This window comes from Knufia obscura, assembly GCF_036327395.1.
Source record: "Knufia obscura strain CCFEE 5817 isolate CBS 148926 chromosome Unknown scaffold_4, whole genome shotgun sequence".
NCBI lineage: Eukaryota > Fungi > Ascomycota > Eurotiomycetes > Chaetothyriales > Trichomeriaceae > Knufia > Knufia obscura.
In genome coordinates, this window is record NW_027042690.1 from 559044 (window position 1) to 582117 (window position 23074).

General features: G+C 49.7%; 7 protein-coding genes across 7 annotated transcripts; 1 reads left to right on the plus strand and 6 right to left on the minus strand.

Annotated features, from left to right (window-relative positions):
* Positions 1 to 3743: 3743 nt before the first annotated feature.
* PMZ80_004134 (uncharacterized protein) lies at positions 3744 to 5415 on the plus strand (the record flags this gene model as incomplete). The annotated part of the gene is made up of 3 exons (XM_064872560.1): positions 3744 to 4420; positions 4478 to 4565; positions 4612 to 5415. The coding sequence occupies 3 exons, from the start codon at positions 3744 to 3746 to the stop codon at positions 5413 to 5415; spliced, it is 1569 nt and encodes a 522-aa protein (XP_064731218.1).
* Positions 5416 to 6333: 918 nt separating this feature from the next.
* On the minus strand, positions 6334 to 6771 carry PMZ80_004135 (uncharacterized protein; the record flags this gene model as incomplete). Its single annotated transcript, XM_064872561.1, has 1 exon — positions 6334 to 6771. One exon carries the CDS (start codon positions 6769 to 6771, stop codon positions 6334 to 6336), a length of 438 nt encoding a protein of 145 aa, XP_064731219.1.
* A 609-nt stretch (positions 6772 to 7380) lies between these two features.
* On the minus strand, positions 7381 to 7899 carry PMZ80_004136 (uncharacterized protein; the record flags this gene model as incomplete). The annotated part of the gene is made up of 2 exons (XM_064872562.1): positions 7381 to 7566; positions 7612 to 7899. The coding sequence occupies 2 exons, from the start codon at positions 7897 to 7899 to the stop codon at positions 7381 to 7383; spliced, it is 474 nt and encodes a 157-aa protein (XP_064731220.1).
* A 1656-nt stretch (positions 7900 to 9555) lies between these two features.
* Positions 9556 to 11253, minus strand: PMZ80_004137 (uncharacterized protein; the record flags this gene model as incomplete). Its single annotated transcript, XM_064872563.1, has 3 exons — positions 9556 to 9643; positions 10147 to 10693; positions 10749 to 11253. 3 exons carry the CDS (start codon positions 11251 to 11253, stop codon positions 9556 to 9558), a joined length of 1140 nt encoding a protein of 379 aa, XP_064731221.1.
* Positions 11254 to 11510: 257 nt separating this feature from the next.
* PMZ80_004138 (uncharacterized protein) lies at positions 11511 to 12340 on the minus strand (the record flags this gene model as incomplete). The annotated part of the gene is made up of 2 exons (XM_064872564.1): positions 11511 to 12050; positions 12107 to 12340. 2 exons carry the CDS (start codon positions 12338 to 12340, stop codon positions 11511 to 11513), a joined length of 774 nt encoding a protein of 257 aa, XP_064731222.1.
* A 5435-nt stretch (positions 12341 to 17775) lies between these two features.
* Positions 17776 to 19679, minus strand: PMZ80_004139 (uncharacterized protein; the record flags this gene model as incomplete). The annotated part of the gene is made up of 2 exons (XM_064872565.1): positions 17776 to 18252; positions 19221 to 19679. The coding sequence occupies 2 exons, from the start codon at positions 19677 to 19679 to the stop codon at positions 17776 to 17778; spliced, it is 936 nt and encodes a 311-aa protein (XP_064731223.1).
* Positions 19680 to 21622: 1943 nt separating this feature from the next.
* Positions 21623 to 22753, minus strand: PMZ80_004140 (uncharacterized protein; the record flags this gene model as incomplete). The annotated part of the gene is made up of 1 exon (XM_064872566.1): positions 21623 to 22753. One exon carries the CDS (start codon positions 22751 to 22753, stop codon positions 21623 to 21625), a length of 1131 nt encoding a protein of 376 aa, XP_064731224.1.
* Between the last annotated feature and the right edge of the window lie 321 nt (positions 22754 to 23074).

Sequence of the window (23074 nt, forward strand, 5' to 3'; positions counted from 1 at the left end):
TACTTAATAAGTAAAACGAGGAACTCGATATAGGCGATACCCGATACCCGAAGTATAGCTATACGTCGTAAACTATATACTATAAGGATAACTACTATATCTATATAAGCGAGAAAGACGGCTCTAGATAGTATCTAAAGAAACCTAGAAAGGCTAAGATACCTATGCGATAAGCGAACGTATACTAGGTACTAGTTCCTATAGATAGGGACCTAAAGGTAGTTATAAGTAACTCTTAACGAACGATTATTAAAATATAGTATTAGCGATAAATCCGGATAGAGGAGGACAGCGTGTTCTACGGCGCTATCGCTTATTATCTTAACGGAGAACGATAATCGATCCTAATATATATAGTATAATAGTATGAGTTTAATAAGTAAGAACTCGAGGAATACTCCTCTAGCGAGGATAAAGTAGTAGAATAATTAACGAATATACAGAATACGTGGAGAAATTAGCTGAAGAAGTTAAATAATAAGCTAATTAATTAAAGAAACGACACTCTCTATAAACGTTTACGATTCTATAGGATAATAAGTAAATTATTATATAGACTAATTAGTAGGTGTGTATAAATTGTATAACGTTTGAGAAAAGGATACTAGGGGTATACCGTTGTAAGAAACCGTAAACGAGGGTTTATGTACTAAAGGTATCTTACGAGTAAACCTATGACTGTATTAAGTTGGATATCCGAGAAGGAGCCGCGGTATAGTAGGGACCCGATAACGGAAGAATAGTAGCTTAATACTCTGAGATAATAGCCTAGATTCTCACGACCGAACTTCTCGTTCCGGATTAGTAAGTGAGCTGTTACCGCTTAGGCTCACCCTCTTAGGTGAGCCGAGGTTGAGCCAAAGGTGAGCCAAGGGTGAGCTAAAGGTGTGCCAGAGTGAGCTAAGCTGCGTTACAAGTAAGCCGGATCGCACAGCCACCCCCACGGCGGGTTTATCCACCAGTTGGATGACCCTTGTCAATAGAACAGCATCGCATTACTGCCTACTACATAAAATCACGTGATCCAAATTTTTGCCTTCAGCGCGACACTCGCGATTGCGCGCACGTAATTGTCACGTAGTAGCAGTGCTTTAGAAGCGTCACTCTAACACTAATTTCATTTATTGTTGATCAAAGAAAGCTCTATCCCTCCATCGTTTATTCCTTTCGACGTGTGCATACTCGGACACATTCCTCCATTTGCCAACTCTGAGCTCTGACTACGGGCACTATTCACGGCTTCACATGGAGGACCAGTGTCGTCGAGATGCTAGTGATTTCGGAGAGCACGAATCATAGGTCTGCAGCACCAAGGACCACTATCTGATTCCAGGCTTAACGCCGAGAGGACTACCAAACTAATGCACCCCGTCGAAATTATCCACTGAGCGGCTCTTGACAGAGAGTCAAGGCCGAAAATATGCCTCTCCCAGTGTGACATTCAAAGTGCCTATGAGAGCAATTTAAGCACATGTAACGTGCCCCGTGCATCAGCTTCGTTCTGGCCCAATATAAGCAATGCAGGATAGTAGTCCTGCCCTAGGCTGGGTAAGTCTGCGGTACCAGCTCCTAAATACAATTTGGATTAGACGTATAGCCGCTCGCGAATGCGATATCTTGCAGGCGTCAATTTGCGGTCTCAGTCTATTGCTAGCTATCCGCGATCTCGATTAGACAGGGTTCTGTCGGTTCTTTGCGTGTATGCCTTACCAAGCAGCTTTGTCGCAATAACATCTAGACGAAACCTCTTCGTACTATTTGACTGTTTGAAGAGACCAATAGACTACTAGCCCGCCTCTTGATACCTGTCTTGCAGACAATCTATACACTTAACACATTCTCGTTAGTCAAGGCGGACCCTAGGAATCACTAAATCGTAACGGGGTGGCTAAAGCCTCCATATCGTCCTCGCTTTCAGGATCAAGCTTACTCAACCATGAGCGGTATTTTGCGTCAGGGTCTCCAGCTTCGTGACTGGCCTCTGCCCGGCGCTGATACTCTTCATAGCCTATGACGTCGGCTGGCGAACGATCAAGATGAACTTTGAGGATGCGAGGGAATCGAAGAGTCTGATGTTGGGCATTCGAAGGCCAGTCGAATCCCGCACCAACCACCTCCACCACACCTACCTATACACGCGCTCTTTTGTGGCTTGTCGTACATTGGGGCAAATCTGTCAAGTGCGGGAGATTCCGGCGAAAGAAGCCCAAATCACGTGATCATGAATGCGCACTGTAACACCAAGATTCATCTCCTCGGACGCGAACCATGATGGAAGCTTGCTTAGGAGCCAGAGCATAAATCAACGCTTCTGTTTGCGCCCGGTGTTTTCTGGGGATTAGTTGACATATGTACTTACCTTATCAGACTGCAATTCGGAATGGCTCCTACGCAAATGTCATAGCAAGCGATCACGACCGGACAGACTGTCGACTCCAGACTTCCACGTTCCACCATTGTGGAGATCATGTTCCAGCCAAAGGAACACGGCATGCTGTGCACCAGTAGCGGGGCCACAACAACGGCGGCGGCATGTGCCAAAGCGTTCCTACGAGAGTGGTGCAGTAGCGACAAGGCCACCACAACCACACAGCCACTGCTTGAAAGTCGGGGTACGAGAGACGATTCAGGCGGCAATGAACCACAAGGAGCGCAGTCTTCCACAAATACGGCTAGGTTGCAAATCAAGCAGGCCAGCAACAGGTGGCAGTGGATTTGTACATCAGCAAAGCTTGACCCTACAGAAAGGTCTCTGGAGGGAAGAGGAGTTGCCTTCACGAAGATAGCGTGTCCGGAGATCAAGCGCATGTTGAGGATGCAGAGCGCAGACATTGTTGGCCCATCTTGCTCCGATTGCATGTCGCAGGTTCGACTTCCATGATCTCTCATGCTGGTGGCAACAGTAGTGTACTGCTCGCCACTATCGGGATCATTGGAAGAACGAACCTGCTCATCATGCCGTGGCAAAAGCGCATTGACGAACAAGCTTTCACCAACTGGTAGTACCGACCTCATCACAGATGCAGGAGGACGTATGCCACCAGCGGATATTTGCTTTGAGCCATGCATGACGAATCGGCCAATCTCGTGGTTGGTCTCGAGGCCACACTTGGTATTGAAGATGTGCAGCTCCTTCCACAGTAGGATGCACATAATTAATCCTCAGAGTCCTAACCGGCGCGAACACGAAAGTGCGGATTACCTTCGTTCAATGCATCGATTTCAATGAAACTGTGGGTCAATCGGTCGATCTGCCAATAATCTTGTTTGTTTGGTTAGTATCGTCACTCCATGCGCTCGAGTGCAGCTCGGTTGTTCTAAGTGTAGAGTGAGGCTGCAACGTGCGCCTATGAGCGAGCGCCACACACGACGTTCCCGTGTGGAGATGATTGCTGCTTGCTGAGCCATTACCTGCACGTTTGACCTGAACTTTGTCCAATCTGCGCAATACATTGGATACAGACTTTATCCGACTATGACACGCTCCACTGAAAGCTTTGGCAAGTCATGCAGTGATGAATGCAGGCTTCACACGACAAACCACACTATTCGGAGACTGCTGTGCTTTGTGCATATCTTGGCAGGCAAGTCATTGTTGTCGGAAGGGCAAGAAGATAAACGCTGCGCAAGTCGTATTTCGCTAACATGCTTTCTACGATCCCAGTGGGCGCTCGCAGAGCATCGATGCTCTCGTCCAAATGTCGAAAACGACCACCTTTCACATCGACCAGTGAACACAGAAAATGTCGAGCAATCCGACGCCGAGCGATTGGAGCCGGTTGACTGATCTGTCCAGAGTGCTCAAGCAGCTGTCCGAGCAGTCATGCGTCCACGAGCTCCAATATCTTTTCAAACATGTTGAAACCTTGCAAGCGCAAGTTAGTGAACACGAAGCCACAATCAAGTCACAAGAAACAACGATGATGGTGAAGTCGGACGAGGTGATTAGGCTGAAGAAAGAACATAAGGACAGGCAGGAAGAAGTCATCGAGTCCCATACCAGCCTCCTCAGAAGGAGAGACGACGAAAAAACAGCATTGAAACAAGCTTTGACCCGTCAGGAAGGCGAACTCAATGAAGCGAGAACATCCGCCCAGCATTTCCAAGAGCACATCCAGATGCTTCAAGAACAAAGCCAAGGGCAAGACGCCGAGGTGAACAAAATCGAGTCTCTGTTACGTCAGGCTCGTGCTGATGTTGACCGCTTGACCAAATCTCTAAAGGATCAAAAGGAACAAGCAAAGTCAAAGGAACAGCAGTGGCAGGCCGAGAAAAAGGCGCACGGGCAGTCCAGGTCTCAAGCGGAGGCACTCAAGACACGAATCACTGACCTCGAAGCAGAACTGAAGGTGAGTAACCAGAAATTAAAGCTGATTGATGAGCTTGCACCACCACTGCTCGAGGATAATGCGGTCGAAGTGTAAGTCGTGGATCGAGCAGATGTCATCAGTACAACCCCAACTCATCAGATAAACAGGTCTAGAAACGTCCAAAAGATGTGGAAGCAATGCTTCCACCTCAGTCAAGTCTGTTTCCGAGACGATAACCCTCCTGACCAATTGAATGTACGTCAACCCACTGGTTGGCCACGCACAAGCTGATGCTTCTCAGGATCCTGCTAGATGGCGAAACTTGCACGCCTCGAATCTGGTCACCTATGCGGTTCCCCTGGCCCCAACCAACAGCCCTCCTGCCAGGAGAATGCGGTTCTTCACGACGTTGGCTATCCTGACTGATTCCCTGACCCGTAACCTTTTCACGTCGACATACCTTCTTAGCCATACAGAAGAGATGGATAAGCTTATGTTGGATATGGCTGATGATGACCAACGCAGAGAAGCTCTCTTCCGAAGGCTTCTGAATTCGATGTCCGAGGGTGTCGAAGATCAGCCGTTGGAAGGACGGGTCAACTTGATAAAAGACGAAGTAGTGGGATGCATCGAACCATTACTCAGTGCCGAGCAGAGTCAAAAAATGAAGAACGATCTAGCCGAGGTGCTGAAGCTGGCCTCGAATCTGTGGAAGTCCCTTCGAAAGCGACAAAGCTATTTCACGATCGAGCCACGATCTCCATCGCAGACCACCGCAGCATGGAGATCGCTGGTGTGGAATGAAGGCAAGAAGGGTTTTTCGGACGAGGACACGAATGCCCCTGTTGATGTCGTGTTCATACTGTTTCCGCGTGTCATCGCGGTTGGTCACGAGGGCGAGCAAGAAGTGTTCCCTGGCGTCGTCTTGCTCAAGTCTGAAACTGCTGCAGCACATGCTGAGCTCAGTGAGCTGCCGCCTGCGAGTCCGGCCCAGACCCGAATTGGAACCCATCGGTCAGTGGGCGGAAGACGAGGCACGGTCGACCAAAAGTCACGGCCTGGCTCTTTTTTAGCTCCAAATGGGTCCCAAAAGCCATCCGGTTGATGATCTCCAGGCAATAAACCTTATAGCTTACCAGCCTCTCTAACCTTATCCAGCCACCTGCTTTAGGTGGCTAGCCTTCCCTATTAACTGTACTTCTTATAGGTATGTAGCAAGCTGAGGTACCACCTCTAGATAGTAATTCAAGTCATTCTACGAGCATACGCCTACCGCTACATTCTACCATTCAACAACTGAAGAATAAACCTAAGCTTCCATAACCGCTTGAGAATCTTGAATCTGACGCGAATTGAATTAGTAAACAATACAATAATGCTGGGATGTACGCTTTAATCCTTTATTATACACAGATGCGAGCATGTTGTTCAGTTAATGATCCAAGATTTTCGTCGAATCGGTAATTGGACGATTGCTGACTATAACGAAGAGTATAATACCGATGTGAAGTAGTTGGGCTTGCACGAACATACTGTGTAAGCGCAAAGATTTGATCATACGGGCTGACCTGCACTCTCATCACCCTGTCAATGGTAACTTGCGCGTGGTTCGATATTATGGGAGTTGTGACTATATTGACTATATTGGCAAAGGTCGAAGCAGACGTCGTGCTCACAGCATCTCAGGCTTGCGTTATATCAAGATATGCCAATCTGCAGTTGTTAGCCAGCTCCAATAGTCCTTGCTCAGCTCACTGAATAGCATCAAGTCGCTCGGGGACTGATACACAGTCATGCTGAGCATCATGCGCAGCTTGCATCGACCGTAGAGTGGGTCGAGCATTACGATTCTCCATTATAGCGTAGTGTGACCTATTTGCCCCCCGTCTCGTGGCTCGCAAGGATTTCAGCTGTGATCCTCCCTCATCCCATGCATGAGCTGAACCTATCACACTCAGCTCTAGAAGCAGTTGCGGAGCCAGAATATTACATTCTCTATGGTGAGTTGTGAGTCGCAGTTCTATCACCGCTGCTGTAAAAGCTGCTTGATTTGTTCATTTTGTTGCTGGATTTGTTGTTTCAATACATCCATAAGCTCTTTCTGTTGGTTCTCCCAGTCTTTTTGTTGTACCTGCAGTCCCTTACGCTCTTGTTCCGACTCTTTGCGTTGCTGCTCCAGCTGTATGCCCAGCGAATTTTCTCTGTCCTTCGCATCCTGCCTCTGCTGGTCCAATTCACGTTGCAATGCCTGAATCATGTTCCAAAGTTCTGCATTCAGTCCTCTGTTCGATGGAGGCTTCTTAAATCCCTGATCTTGAGAGTCAATGGCACTGATATCGTCTTGTGAACTTTGCACATTGAAGTCATCAAAAGTCGAGGTTAATCCGAACGACTCGGTGGCCGGGTCAGGAAGCTCGTCAATCGCTTCTTTCAAGCGTTCTAAGAATGGCAATGCAAACATTGTGCAGGGTTTCAGCGTGAAATGGTAGCATCTCCACCTGTCTACACCATTATTGTGTCCGACAGCGCAGCGTGTACATCCCCCTTCCTGCTTTCCTTCCCTGCCATCTCAACTCAAGTCGATGGCCAGGACCTTCACTTCACACCTCGGTTGACCTCCCTCTCCAGTCATACTCGTCGGCTCCCAGCGTGTAAGATGCACGTGACGCATGGGAAGTGTTGAGACGACATCGTCCAACGCTTCGAAACCTCAGCAATGACCGGGACACTATCAAGATCCCTCCTGCAAGTTACGAAACTTCCAGCCAGCAGATGCATGGACTGGAGAACCGGACAGTAAGGCAAGGAGATGCTCACTCCCTTCACGATGAGTCCTAAAGTCGCACGAGCTTAAGAGAACGAGCACTATATGGCTAAATCTATAACTTATCGCTACTGGAAGCTGTTCATTCCTATCACGAAGGTTTCAACACTATCCATAGCCCGGAGCTTTCGAGGGACTCTGACCGTATTCGGGACATGCAAGATTGAAATCGATCAAATCGTCTTCATGTTCAGATCCTCCTACTTCTCTGCAGCACGTCGGCTGTTCAGCACCTGCTACCGTCCCCTAGAACATCTGGATCAACAAAGCGCTCAGATATCCGTCCTCTTTCGCGTTCTTCTTGCTGAATATCTTGCCCGTCGTGATCGAGTACCTCCTCAGCCGGGCCTTCGAGGCGAATTGCTGGACTGCCGAGCCGGTCCGACGATGGTCGACCAGATCGACAATATTGACAGCAACCTTGGATAGCATCTATCAGACATCAGCGAGTTTCGTTGTCTAGCGTATGGACCATACCCTTTTGCATTGAGTGATGGACTTCTGGGGCTCGATGCCAACTTCCCGACACAAGTGCTGCCAGTTGCTCAACTTGTTGGTGTCCTTGCCGTAGTGTCGGTGAAACTCTTCAGCAAAACATTTCTGCTTTTCCTGCCTGTACCGTTTGCTCTTAGAGGACCAGCTCTGATGAAGGGCTAGGCGGTCAAATTCTTCAACAAGCGAGGCGCTTTCGTCGTGTTCGAAGCCACCGAAACGACCAAAATATCCGGCCTCGGGAGGTGGTCCGCCGCTTGATGATGTCGACATTGATGTGGTCTATGTCATGAAGCAAGATACAAGCCAGATGAAGGCCAATACTTACACATCTCCCTACACTGGCACAGGACAAAATTGGGACAAAATATGGAGGAGACGTGCAATTCTTCACTTTGTCAAACGTGCATCCGGTCTCTCCCATCATTGTCATGCACTTTATGTACTGTTGGTGCCACATACCTCTGGGTCTCTATTTCAATATCGACAGAATTAGTGATCGTTTATCGAATGGCTGTATGTGTAACGCAGTCTGTCTTTATCACGACCCACTAAGCGCCTAGGATCCCGGTTAGAGAAAGAAGTCGTAGATGTGGGATGAACCCGCTTTGAGCGCCTTGTTCTTCGAGCAGCGGATTGAATTGAATAAACCGGCTCCTGAAGGCTTAAGACACTTCGTTGCAAACGACTGGAAACTGCCCTATTCAGGTCGTCATCAAAGCGCAGTATGCATCTCCGCGTCAACGCTTAGCCATTTTCGGACAATAATGTCATACGTAACACATGCAGCACGAACCACGAATGAACAGCGACTGGATCGTACAAATACCGCAGGCACGCTAAATTGCGCACCGGCAATTTAGTGCATCCTCCTGCGTGGTCTAGCGACCCCACTCACAGGCAGACAATCCAACTCCCGTTCACTACAGTATCGTAGCCTGTAGCCCAAAAGACATAAATTCACTTTATCCCATGACAACAACAACAACGACAACAACAACAACAACAACAACAACAACCGACTATCCCATACTTCTCAGCATCTGCCATCATGGCGCAACCGTTCGACATTTATCGACTGATGGTCGATGATGACATCAAGGTAATTCCCATGCTGAAACGATGGTCGTGATCTGCTTACGCCGTTCAAGGATTCGGCCTGCGTCAATACATTGTTGAGAGACATTCACAGCATACTCAAGGAGCGCGAACAGCTCGCCAGTCACGTTGACTTCGACCTCAATCAGAAGGGTGCGAAAGACCAGAAGCGTTGGGCGAAGCTGCTCAACTACTCGGGACCTGATCGCGATACCCTCGTTCTCCTCGCCGAGCATGCTGAGCAGTGGCTTCGAGAACCATCCACATTCTGGACGTGGCCACGACCCCCCAATTTGAGTACCCTTCCAGCGCCAGCACAGATTATTGGTTGTTTTCTCGAAACTGAGTCAGACAGTGCATAGTCGACCATGATTCAGAGATGCAGCTGTATTCTTCTTCTGGAATGGGAAAGGTCGTTTGGATCCGTCAGCGGAACACTCACAGCAATTGCTCCTTGCTTGATGCACTATTTCGGCCACAACGAGGGCCAACTTGCGACGACTGTTGAACAGCTGACTGCTACTGTGAAACGCATGATTGGCATCGGAAGTCGATACAAAAATCTTGAGGATTCACTTTCCGCAGGTGTTACGCTGTGTCTGGGGACAAGCGTGTCAGAGTCATCGTGAGTCTTGATGTTCCAGGAAATGGATGTCTAAGAGCTAAACTCAAGTCGCAGCTGGTCAAAGTTCCTGCCCAAATCTGGAGTAAAGTTTGATGCGATGGTCGAGCGCATTCGATCCACAGATGTTGGAGATCTCGCCCCGGGGTATGCCGAGTTGAGAATCAAACTCGTCTCGTATCGCATGAACACTCTTCAGCCCACAACCTTTATCCCTCAGCCTCTTCCGTCACTGCACCAGAGCCGATATAGTGGGCGCCACCACCACGATCACGTCTCTTCTTTTTCAGAGAGAAACTATGCAATCCCAGGATGTCTAGATCCAATGCTTCTTTGGACCACAAACAGCGACTACGACGCTACACAATACTCTCTGTCGAGGATCAGTTGAATTGTGTTGGAGACTTTACTTGCTTGACCACAGATGATAATAGATGTCGACAGTAAACCCTAAGCACGCGACGGAGGCTAGCATTCCAACCTCAACACCACTTAGTTCGATCCAAATTTAAAGCTTTTCCCACTCTGCAGTCGATCTTGTAATGCCAGTCACAGAATCTGGTAGACGCTGGGTAATGGTTCGCCCATTCATTAGACGATCCACCATCATTCGTCGAAAATCCCAGATCATGTAACATACCAAGCTCTCTGCATGATTCGAAACGTCTTGTGACGCAGAACATGGTAGACACCATTTTGGCCATAAATTGTCGTGACAGCGTCGAGGTACGATGCCGAGTGGGTGAGCCCCCAGGTAGGAGTGGCATGATACGCACGACGGTTTACTGCAACCAATGTACCTATCGTCCCTGAGGAAACATAGGTTGCTGTCGAAGATGTACTCGGCGATCAAGACCTCGGCATGCACCATTGGTTTCATAGTCGGATCCACTAATCTCTCCCAAAACGCAATCTCGATATTGATGGGTTTCTCCTTGTCGCTTCCGCGTGCCGTATCGTAAAGGGCTTGCAGTTTCTTCAGCACCTGCTCGGCGTCTAATTCGAGTTGCAGGTCCGCCATCAAATGTTGAAGCGCGTCGCGGTCAACTTGTGGTGGCCGACACAGTAATGGGCGTAGAGGGATCACTTCCAACGTCAGGCCAGCTATGAGTTCTGGAGACTCAAAGGCTATCTTAGTCAATACTCGAGAGGCTCGATGCCAGGCTCCCAGACGGCCGATGTAATGCCGTACACGATGGAACGCCGGCACTTTGGGCCTTATGTTGCACTTTTGATCAAGAATGATCAAGTTTCCGCTCTTCGTAAAATCGTAGGCCCAGTCGCACAAAGTAAGATGGTCCTTGGTCAGGTTCTTCATGTCGGCAAGGACCAGGCGAAGTGGCGCATCTAGATTGAGTTAGTGCGCAATGAACCCACAGTGATAGACACAGCTTTCACCTACCAACCTCCAAGGTTGACATCGTTGAATAAGTGGTGACATACGCAGCAGCCTTCATGAGCCTGATGCTATAGTTCTGTACCTTGTCATGGCTTGCTCTCACAGATGCTTCCAGAATCTGTCGTTGGATCTTGCTGCGGTTCTCGATGTCACTGGCGGTCAAGCTCCGAAGAAGTTCGAGCACAAGGCGAAGGTGGGCATGAACACTCGGCTTGACGCCATGGTTGCTTGCAAACAAGAGTATAGGTCGACCGCTCGTTACCAGGCCAGCCACGGCTGTCACTGACTCCCCACCCTTTCGAGTGTCACCCAGCCAGGCGAATTCGTCCAGGAAGCGGCGCCATGGCGACATTTGCAGACGGGAACCGTCATCACTTGATGAAGAGCGGCTCTCAAGCAACTTTCCAGGATTGATCAAATTGAGAAGGACTGCGAGCTCGAGCAGAATGTGCATGGCGTGCGTGGAGGACGCCGTGGCGGGTAGAAACGAAGCCGAGTCGACGTTCATTGTGCTCGCGATTACTTCTGTTGTGGCGAGATCAGATTCAGACAACTACGCACATTGCGGTCAGGGAGACGCATGTTTTATATAGAGCGGTCAAAGTCTCCCGGACAGTGCTAGATAGCCTTACCACTGTGCCTAAAGGTCCTTGCATAGACATCCCATGCAGGCGGTGCCCTGCTCTACAGTACACAAATGCACGATGGACACTTGGGCATCGCACATCATGTTGTCTTTCCATTGAGGTCTAACGCAAAGTATGCTTAAGAGATCTGCAGACCCAACGACTTGCAAGCTTCTTTTGAGGCTTGGTGCTTGGCCAACTGCTTGGTCCTGCCGCTACCTTCGAAGACGTAATCTTCGAAGGACACTACAGCCGTAAACAGGGGTGGTGTCTGAGAGACGTTCCGAAAGTTGTACTGCGGCACGAACCCTGCCACGTCGCCTTTCTCCTTCAAGATTGAGGTGTATTTCCACAGGTCTGGCTCCTGCACTGGGATGGCAAGCGGCATGCGCTCGGTCATGTCTCCTGCCTCTGAAGTCTTGCTCTTGACAGCTGTACGGCCGGCAGGAACCTGCAGATTGTGCCCGATGCCGATGTGTGCTCTGATCAGCTGTAAGAGTTTTCGCTTCCAATCGCTTGCATTACTCCGGACGGTACTCCCGATCAGTGTCATGAGTGCGGTGCGATACTGGCCCTGGCGAACATAGGTATTGGCCTCGAGATTGAACAAACGGTGCTCCCCGAACGCCTGCATCGCGCGTTGGTACGGGAAACAATCCATCTGAGCCTCAAGTAGAGACTGAGAGACGTTCAGCAAGGTTCCATTTCTCGCGGGATTGGAGAGCAGTGACGTACATCAATTGCAACCATAGAGCATCCTGCGGTCGCTCGATCAAACACCTCTTGAGCCAAGACACACCGAAAGTAAATACTCCCGAACCAATAATCCGATTCGGCGAAGTTCTCGTCGCGTTGTGCAACAGAGGCGGTATCCTCTTGGTCCGAATTCTGTGAATCTTGTCCATCGTTCCCTACAGACAGATTTGAGCCGCCCAAAGGGACGAAATCCATGTTGAGGTCAAAGCTCATGTTGCCAGATGAGGTCTGGATAGACATCTGCTGCAGCCGAGGACAAAATGGCCTTCATATATACACGTCCGAAGCATTTCTCTTGACTTCGCATGCAGCCAGAACCAGACATTCTCAAGGAGTGAGCGAGTGAGCGGAGCTGAAGCAGGATTCGAAGGATCAATTGTATGCTTCAGGTGACCCTTTGTGAGACATGATCAAGGTGTGACACATTTGGTGATATGGAATGGCAGGCAACTCAAGGTGTGTAAACGACATGTTTCCTTCTGAGCAGTGTAGCCTGTTGACATGAACGCAGGGAAAGAGCGGCACAGCAGACTAAAATGCCCACAGGCAATTTAGCGTGAAATCCAGAACAAGCAAAGGACTTGCGCTGGCAAGGCTGACAATCGAACCTCGGTAAATGTGGCGCAGCGAATTGGCACGCACCGTGCCAAAAGGCCATGGACAACCGCGTAAGCACCAAACAGGCATACACCTAGGCAACTTCCCAGGTCGTCTACGATTGGAAAGCGCTCAAATAAAATGATCACTTTTGATGATGCCCACCCGTCGGTGGCCTGCCCTTCATCCAGGTCTGCGTATCGACGAGACTAATAGTAATGTGGATCTGGACAAAGAACAAGTTGCTCCTTTGCAACGGAGGAAGCGAGCACGTTGAGTGGTAGTACGACAGCCAGGACCAGCTTCAGAAAGCCTCGTTTGCTGATTGCAATTGACGATCAGGGGGACTACAAACAGAACTCAATCCGAATGATGCGTTCTCGCTACAAGGTTGTTGATTCTACCCCCCGACAGGCTTGAGCCCAGATGTGAAGCGCTTTATGCGGACGGGTCTGTTTTGCAAGGCTTCGACTGATAGACCCGACCACTCTCAAAGAAGTGCTGGTGCTAGGAGTGCCACTCGCCAAAAGAAACAGTCATCCAGCGCTCCATCTGCACCCACCACCGCATTTCGAGGCGATAGACGTTTGAGCCACTTGATAACGTGGGGATGTTGACAATCCAGCGGATGACATAAAGGTCGTCGCTCCAGACCTGTGATCAACACCTTGCTGGTTCACAATATGCCAATCCAGAGCTCGTCATGCACTTCAGCCCTCTACCGCTTCTGTTCCTAGGTTCTGTCCTTTCGGCTGCTCAGGTACCGCAGATCAAGTTTTGCAACGAGCCGGAACTAGCCGAGCCGTGCGTCGTCGAAGACATCGAACTCGGCCAATGCAAGCTGATTCCCGACTCTAATGCCAAGGGTGCTGAAGGTAGCAGCATGACGGTGTGTCTTCACCCTTGCTTACGCCCACGTGACTAGGTCTGACCGGACTTGTGACACAGCTTATCAGCGCCGAGCACCTCGCCTGCCGACTCTACGACAACAACGGTTGTGGTATGAAACATATTTATACTGTTCCTCTGGATGGGTACTACGAGATGACGGGATACCGAGTCTGGAGATCGTACAAGTGCGACGACAAATCCGAGATCTGATTGATCAGCTCCTGCAAATGTGTCGTGGTTGGAAACTTCTAGTGATGCGGTTCCCGCTGGCGGGAGCGACCCCGATCCGGGATTGAGTAGGGAACACTTTAATCTTAGTTAGTCACAACTTAGCGGACCGTGAAAGATAGTTCTAATAATGGTTGTCCGCATATAACAGATCTGGAGGGTTGCGGTGCATGAGTCAAATTACATCATATCACGTCTGGTACTGTTTTAGCCGCCAGCTGGTCAGGGAATTAATGAAGGAAGGTAGGCGCAAGAGCGGTGTAGCACAGAGAGCCTTGTAAGGCTGACTTCGCCTCACGTTGGCTTTCTGCCAAGACTTTTGCTTCATATGAATGAGCCGTGACACCGATCACGAATCGATCGAGCCATTGCGCCACATTCATGCCCAATGGTGATGTTCTGCAGAACTCTGGGGCATCTGTCACTGTCACAGTTATCATAGAAGAAGCATAACGTTACAGGCTGCCATCCTGAGTTATGTAGCCATCCTCAATTGTCTTGCACTGGCCATCAACTTGATCTGCTTGTAGCGCGTCCCATTCTGGAAGCGTGAGTAGATCCAGACAACGATAAATTCTAATCAATCACCATACTGGCACGAGTCTTCGCATTGATTCACACTATGAACGACGATCCGTCACAGTCAGCTATACAGGGATGGACTGCATCTCCATTGTTTCGAGGATCCATTGACATCATCTGGAGTTCTACGACCACATTGCTTTTATGTAGCTGGTCGTGTGTGCAAGAGTGGCACTCAAGCGAGACAAAAAGGAGACGAGAATTGTGGACACAGTTCTTGAGCGATGTCCTACTTATGTGCTATGCGTCGTCGCAGGAAATGGTGGAAAGGACAGCTCTTGGCCACCGAAACCTGTCATGGCGAGCCCTTCAGTTCTGTGGATGGATGGACTGCACCTTCTCGGTTGCTGGTGGGCGGTCATGCTGACCGCCTCGATCAACCGCGGCTGACCCGCGTAGAGCTCGTTACCACTATAGCGCGAACGCGTTATAACGGCTTTTATCCGTTAAAGTATATCGATCGGAAGTATATATAACCTTTAACACCACTTATATTTTATACTTACGGCGTCGCGTATCGGTTATAGAACTACTAAAATAAGTGAACGAACAGCGTAGGGTATAAACGGTTAAAGAGGCCTATCTATCGGCCGCCTAGGACTACCTCTTTAATCTGACTCGAATATCGCGGCTTAATATAGATTTCGGCGGCTACCTTAACTTTAACTATAGTATAAACGACGAGATTAACGAGACTAGGCTATTTACCAATACCGCGGACGACGACTTCTCTCTTCCTCCTACCTAAACGACCGTTTACCCGCCGAGTATATAATAAGCTAGATAGTACTCGGGACTATAAGCGAGTACTAGTAATATATCGAGCTTTAGTAAGAGCGCTCTTCGCCGTTAAGAGCTAACGTTATAACTAAATACCGCCGATACTACTTTACGTCGACTAACCAGCCTTACTAATCGCCGCAGCGTAGGATTAGGAATTTCTAAGTCGCACCCGACCCCGTCGACTACGATAGTTCCTACCTCGAGATCGCTAAGGCGCTCTCTTTAGGAGACCCTTTACTAGGCCTCGTTAATCTAGATACTAAAGAGTTAAATAGCCGTATTAAACACTAGGTCCGAGATAAGGTAACTGTTATCTAGGCGATATTAATCTAACCTAGGTACTAGACTATAAGCGTCCGAAGACCGAATAAGCTAGATTAAGATAAACTCGTAGCGTATATAGGACGAACTCCGCGTATATATAAGCGAAGTAAATAAAGCGCTAGAGATAGCCGAGTCGTTTAACTACTAGATAGGGGAGCGGTCGTAATACATAGACCGCCCTTTCTACAACTAAAGGCTGAACTATCCGAGAGGTATATTATAGCAGGCCAGGGCACACTATTATAATAGAGGATACTCGATTATACACTAGAGTTTTCACACTTAGAGATAGAGGGTGTTATCCTTAACGAGTACCCATAATATACTATGTAACCTTAGGTAGAAGGAGCTATTAACATTATAAAAAGAGCATTTAATGGTGCCGTGTTTGCATACCCTTCTCGTCCTTTTATATACTAACCGAGCTATAGCGTGCTCGACCACGGACTATCTAGTTAACGATATAGACTATATACGTGCCGATTGAACTACGCTATCCGATTAGCTACCTACGCTCTAACTATTTAACGTGCAGTTACAGCAGATAAAGGTATCCACCTTTACCCTCGGTCTCCAGCCTTAAGTGATCGCGGGGTAGAAGCGCGTACCGCGACCCCCGTACAAGCAGCGGCTCGTTAAGATTATCCGAGACAAAGCCTCGCTAACGCAAGAAGTACGCTTCTTCCGCACGGTCTACTAAGTAACGGAAGAGATACGGGACCGTATCCGCTCGGTAGTACAGGACCTAGCCCTCTACTACTACGTACGACCGAATAAAGCGGGCGACGCTAACCGTACGTAGCTATAGTTAGCGGACGAGCTGGACTTTGCACTACTGGATTATGCCTATGTGGTTGAGCTAGCGGCGTAGAACTGGATAGAGCTGGAACAGCAGCAGCAAGTGCGCGACCGATGAATCTAGATCTAGGGTCGCTCGGTGCGTTGGATAGAAACCACCAGTAGTGACTGGTACTGGTGGTGAATAAACAAACGTAGTGGGTTCGAGATCTCATTGATCTTCGACTAACAAACGTAGAGGATGTTAATCTACGACTCCCAGCTCACACCTTTGTTTCTGGTGGTTCACGATCGTATTGAGACACAGTAAAATACCCGTCCATCGACCGGCGTGTGTTGTCGTTACCCATTTTACTTATGGCTAATGGTAAATCAAGCTCTCCCAGCGGGCCGTTCCCCCGTAGATCCAATCAAGACCGTACTCGGTAGAGAGATACGTGCCGACGGGACTTAGCACGGCATATCAGTGAGTCGTCTCAGCCAGGGTGTCCAGGCCTATAGCTCACAGCTCTGGGTAGAACAGCAGCTCAGCCTCGCCATCGATCCGGCCGAGGTCCGCCTCGTGCCTAGTCCCGCAGATCCCTACGCGTGGCAGTACGGCCCCGAGCAGGAGCACTTGTTTCGGAAGCAGCTCAGCAAGCACAACGTCGGTGCGTATCGCCAGATCTGTGAACATCTGGGTCACTCTATCTAGGTGGTGCTTCGAGACGGTCAGCATATGCGGGCTTCACCAGCGCGAGATATGGACTCTAGAGAGCGCTCGACGCTCCCACAGTCCCGATCACCAGGATCGCAATCTTCTCAAGGCTGCTGTCACGGCGAACCAGAGCACACTACGCAAGAGCTCGGTGAACGTCTATTCGTGATAACGAAGCTGATCCAGTCGCTTTCAGCTCTCAACTAAGCATATATCCGCCCTACAGGAGCTCGAGACCGAGAACTAAAGCTTAGCAGCTCGACTAGACATAGCAATGTCTATGGCCGAGGAGAGGAACACCGAGATCCAGCGACTGCAAGAGAGCAAAGATACGATAAAACAACGCCTCCGCGAGCTGCAGGCTATAATCCAGCTGCGCGATGCGGAGGCACTGCGGCGCACACAGCTAATGGCAGAATACACGGAAAAAGAGCACGCCACCACGGTGCTCCTCCAGGGCTGGGAGCGAGGACTACGGACACTCCAGGTGGAGGTGGGTACAGCGCTACAGACCCAGACCTCAGTTAGCAAGGCATAGTAATGTCGAAGATGTGATCGTGTAGTTATCTATTAGATACCATTCGTACACTATGTTGTTCGCTCCCCTTAGTGTACCATACAGTACACGTCGCCCTCCGGTTACGATCAAGTCTTGGTCCCACTTCCTTCGTCAGTCCTCAGTACCTCAACTGCTGTGATCTACGCAAGAAGTCATGGTACACTGTTAGGGATGACTGCTCGTGATAAACTAGGTCATCTCGCTTGGCCAGGGTCCTGTCGAGTAGAGCCCCGGCCGCTTGCGTTTCGTCCCTCGCGGTCGATCTAAAGCACTTGTGCTGGACGCTGTCGCATCTGGAGGGTTGCTGTCCTCAGCACGAACTACGTCGTGCAGTGTCCTGTGTGAGATCCTCTGAAGTTGTGCCAATTTGGTCGCCAACGATGCTCGCTTCTGTGCCGATACCGTCTGGGCATGACATAACTTCTTGAGTCGGACTTGGATCTGGATCTGGCATTCGGTGCAAGAGCACAGTGGTAGGCTGAGGTCTTCATATGCTTGAGGCGCCGTCACCCTCGACGGAGGGACTAAGATGCTGTGGGACCTGAGTGCAGCCATGCCCACGTTGCCCTCCACGACCTCGTCTGAGACAGTATGTAGTCGTTCCAGCTTGACCGCCAGTGAGGCTTGCTGTTGTGCCGACTTTCGCTGAGCGTCGAGGACCTGATCCTACTGTGCTTGAAGCTGGGCACAACAGTCAAAGCAGGAGCACAAGGACATGCCCGATGCTGCGGCCATGGTGGAGAAAGTAGATAGAAGCTGGGAGTGCACGATGTGCTTGCTGAATTTTAAGATCGATCGATGGCTTGAAGGCTGACATCCACGTGACTCCTGCGAGCACCACCTGTGGGAGGCCATCGATAGGCGAGTCTTGTTCTAACCTCCTTCTTCGGTGGAGGAGCCTGCAAGGTCTTCATGCTGACGGCCACCACATGCACTGTGTCCAAAGCATGTATAAATGCAAGATTGCGGCACTGCCTAGCGGTGCATGCTGTGTGTGGAGTTAGCCGGGCCAGCAAAAGCGTGGCCGTCTCGACAGCCGCAAAGCATGGGTCTTCGCCTGGCTGTCATCATAATTTTGCCGTATAGTGTGAACATGCAGAGTGACGGCTTAGCATTAAACAAAATATCTTTGAATGACAGCCACGAATACAGTACCACAGCGATGTAGATGGCGCCTCGTAGCCGATTGGTTTATAGCACTGCATTGTATCTAACCATTAGTAGTTAAGCTTACCTGATAATGGGGTCTTCATCCACACGATTACTGACAAAAACTATGCACTTAATGTGACGCCGCTATTGCACTTGTTTGTACCGATCACTTTGGCAGCTATGATAGAAGCATTCGCCTTGGACCCTCTACATTGAAGCTGATTGGTTAACTGTACTCGTGCTCTCTACATACAATGCCATCGCCAACCAGAAAAGACAGCGTTCCACTTTTGCCTATGCCCCGCTTCCAAACGAGTCAAGTCGAGCACCAAACAGGGGGAGTCCATCCGTTGTGCGGACCCAGTCGACCTCGCAAGGGTCAGGCTGCACCTACCCGTGCTCATGTCACTCAGGTCCCGACGCCGCGCCAAAACAAAAAATTTACAGTCAGCCCACCAGCTGGATCGTCTACTGTCAGCCACCTCGATGTGACCTGACCTCTGGTACACGTGTTGAACGGTGTCGGCGGCGATGTCGGTGTGAGTCACCGCCTCGACGACAGGACCAGTCGCGGTGTTGTGCTGGACTAGCAGCAACTGGTCGGCGATGGTGGTCGCACACTGCGCCATCACAGCCTGTCCGTAGACGGCGTGGAAAAGTTGGCTGGCGTTCAAGATGGTGGAGTCGCCGTCGGTCATGGTGCTTTGTTCCAGATGGGACGTGTAGAGCGCGTGGAATGCGTCGTAGAGTGCGGCTGGCCAGGCGGAGGGGCTCTCGGAAGACCATGGACGTTTGATGGTGGCAACGGTGACGGCCTCGGGCGGACCAGTCGCGGATGAAGCGGCTGGCTTCCACAAGCTGACACCTGCATGCGTCTCGTTGACGTCGGTCACGTTGGCCGCAAGAAGGCCTGCCGAGGTCATCAGGACGCCTGTCGCCATGACCTACTACACCATGGAATCGAGCAGAGTCTCTCGATACCAAATCTGATGTTTCGGCATTCCAGCCTGGCACCGGCATTACCTTGACGTATCGTAACCAACAGATTACATTTCAGGACACAAATACAGTGGTTTTACTGTGGATAACTAAATGCACCTCTGAATTACTGCAGGTGCTTACTCGCTTACTACTGATGAATGTAAGCACAAACTCAGTGCGCGTCTCGTAATGTAAAACGAGTAGACTGTGCGCATCGCGTTGTTTCATTACTGTAACGGGCAAGGTCAAGTACGCAAAGGAAGTAATGATCGAAACGTTATCAAAGCGGTCCTGGAATTCGCGGATGCATCCCAACGATTCAGGTCAAGGACTTCGGCAATTCAGTCGAGCGCACATCACAGGCCTTAACGAGGCGTAAAGATCGTGCATGCAATCAGTATCAACCTGAAGGGTAAAAGATAAGGTCAATGGTTGTAGCCCTGCATATCGCCAAAAGCGAGGGGTCGGGGTAAATGAAATTCATCTCATCTCATCACTGTAGCCAGATATTCTTTACAGTGGCACAACCCTCAGACGGCGAGGTCAATGAGACGTGGAACAAGCGGTCCGACCCCGAAACTCGCATTGGCCGACTGCTTGGCGAAGGTGCAGGCCAGCGCCCATGGTGCTGTGAACAATCGTGGTATGATACACTAACCTCGCAACACGGTCGTTGACTTCTGTGCCAAAATGTCTCGAAAAGTGGTGATACCAGCCTTGCCATCTTCTTCTGAGCCACGATCACCACCATTACCCGTGGTACTGTCGAGCGCTGCTGCCTATTCGCTTGGCGTTTTCCGAGTCAAACGCTTGCCCACCATCGTCCGAATATCCTACCTCAATGGACAGCAGGAAGATGCGACGGTCCGCACAGGAGACTTCACGTGAAGGCTGCACGTTTAGGGTGCACTTCTTGTTGGGAAAAGGCCCTTATTTGATTCCCACTGAACTGTCAAACTCTGCCCTTTCTTGACTTTAGTAGTTTCGAACATGTCGACATGCCATAACGCACCATCGTTGCACCTCTTACTGTCCTGCGCTACAATTGTGGCGCCTGCAGCATCCTATATGTGATTTGAGGTTTAGATCGGAACCCAATAAAAATCTTGCCCAAAGGTGAAAGGGTAGCATTTATTCCGCAGTCTCGAACCAACTAAATTATAGCTGCTAGACTGTTGTACTCGTCCTCGAGAGTGTGGTTTCTCTCCCTTCGTAATCAGCTACTCACTGATAAACACAGGAGTGAGCGTGTTTTGGCTACTGTAGCCTTCCGTCGTGTTCGTTATCGCAAAAATCATTTTTCTTGGTGTACAGCGCATGAGAAGATGACAGATGATGACGGCGTGTGCCCCGAGAGCCCTCTTGAAAGCACTCCGACAGCAATAATGCGTTGCAGGGAGGTTCAGTGTGGTATGCCATTTCCAGTCCCGAATGAAAAAGCGAAATTGACCAGCTTGCTTAGACAAGAATGAGGAAGAAGCGTATTGGGCTGAAGTTGAGGAGAATAGTCTCATTGGAGGAGCAGGGTTTCGGGAGGCTGGAGAACCAAATATTTATTAAGCACATATCAAGCAGGTACAACGCTGGACCACTTGGTCGACAGGCTCGATCTGCAATATTACAAGTACAACCGCTTCTTGCTTTTCAGACTTGTGGCTACGAAGAGGTGATGACAAGAGGCGAGTGGGCGACGTGACCTTTGCTCTCCATACTTCGCTCAAAACCGCAGAATTTGACAATAATTCTCTAGATTCCATCCCTGAATCTATTCAATTTGCGTGGAGTCGCAACATTGCTGCCTGCAACTTGTATGTCTGCCTGACTCCGTAAACCCTATCACTGCTTACGGCTATCACAGTATTGCTTGGCGCGCACAAAACTCGGTTCAATGCGTAATCGTTGGTCAATATCGCCATACTATCTTCCACCACAAAAGTTTCCCATCTTGCGTCTTCTTCGCCAGCACAATGCTCCGCCCTTCACCTGAGTCACTAGCAAAGTCGAAAGTGACCTCGCATCCTGGCGACAGCGTCGCAATGTCCACAACAACCGCGTCATTCGATTGTTCGGACTGCTCGCCTGTCGCAATGCTTACTACAGCATTCGTGGGGAATTCCAGCACCATCTGGATTCCTGAATCATGAAAGTCGATCTTGCGCGTCGTGTAGATTGAATGTGAAAGGCTAGCACTTGTACTGTGTCTAGCTTTCGTAAGTGCTAGCCTTTCACATTCAGTCTGCACGACGCAATTTCGACTTCCATGATCTCTAATGTTTGCAGATGTCTGTACATCCTCTTTGCAATTGAGATCATTGGAAGTCGAAGACGGAACAACAAGACTGTCTGTCAGATGTGAAGCACTCAGCTCCTGCCGCGGGAGCTCGTTGTCTACCGTGGGTGCTTTGACTGAGACGTTATCAGCGTCCGGCACATCTTCGTCATTGACCGCACGTGTGTGCATTAAATTCTTAGTTTCGACCTTTCCAGGAACTGGTTGATCAATGCTCGTCGAAATGCTTGTTGAGCTCCTCGGTGTCCAGCACATTAAGGACAGCGTGCTTTCATTTGGCTGCATTCGTTTTGTCTTCGTCCGAGTCCACAAATCCCGCGAAAGATTTTCGATTCCCCGTGTGAATTCCCTGATGTTAGACTGCATCGCTTGGACCCTCTCTGGCGGTAGGTCGCCCGGGGAAATATTTGGCAGTGTCCATTGAGGATATAGTACACCATGAGTTCTCGAAATGAAGAATCTGCTATGCACTTTCACAAATGCATCGCAAAGGTAACAAGCACTCTTGCTCGAGCAGATGATTCTTGGAGGCTCAGGCTGAGGATTCATTTCATAGTGGTAGACGAGCTGAATCTCCGCATGAACCTTGGGTTGTAATGCAGCCATTTCACGTTGGAATTGTGTAGTAGCCTCTGGCAGACTCACACCAAATCTTCGAGCGGACTTTTTGGTCCAATTGATGTTGAGTCGCCCTAGAGCCTCCAGTATCGACGCAGTGCCCGGCTGCAGTTTTTGCGGTGCCATTGTCTTCACGTCAACTGCTTCCACGAATATAGACTTGAAAAAACTCGAAAATGCGAACAGCTTTGGTAAGTAGCTCACACGACGCTCGATAGTTGCGCAATTTGGTGATTGCCAGCAACAGACTCTGGGGATTCGAGAACTTGTCGGCAGGAACACGATTGAGGAGACCTCGCAGATGACAGACCTCGGGTAGGTTTTCCAGGTGCAACAGGATTGTCAGAAGCTTCTCGTCCGCCTTGCCAGACTTGATCAAGGTGTTGGGGGTGGCCTCAAGAAGTGCGATATCTTTCACGAGTCTTGAGACGGTCGTCTTCAATGCTG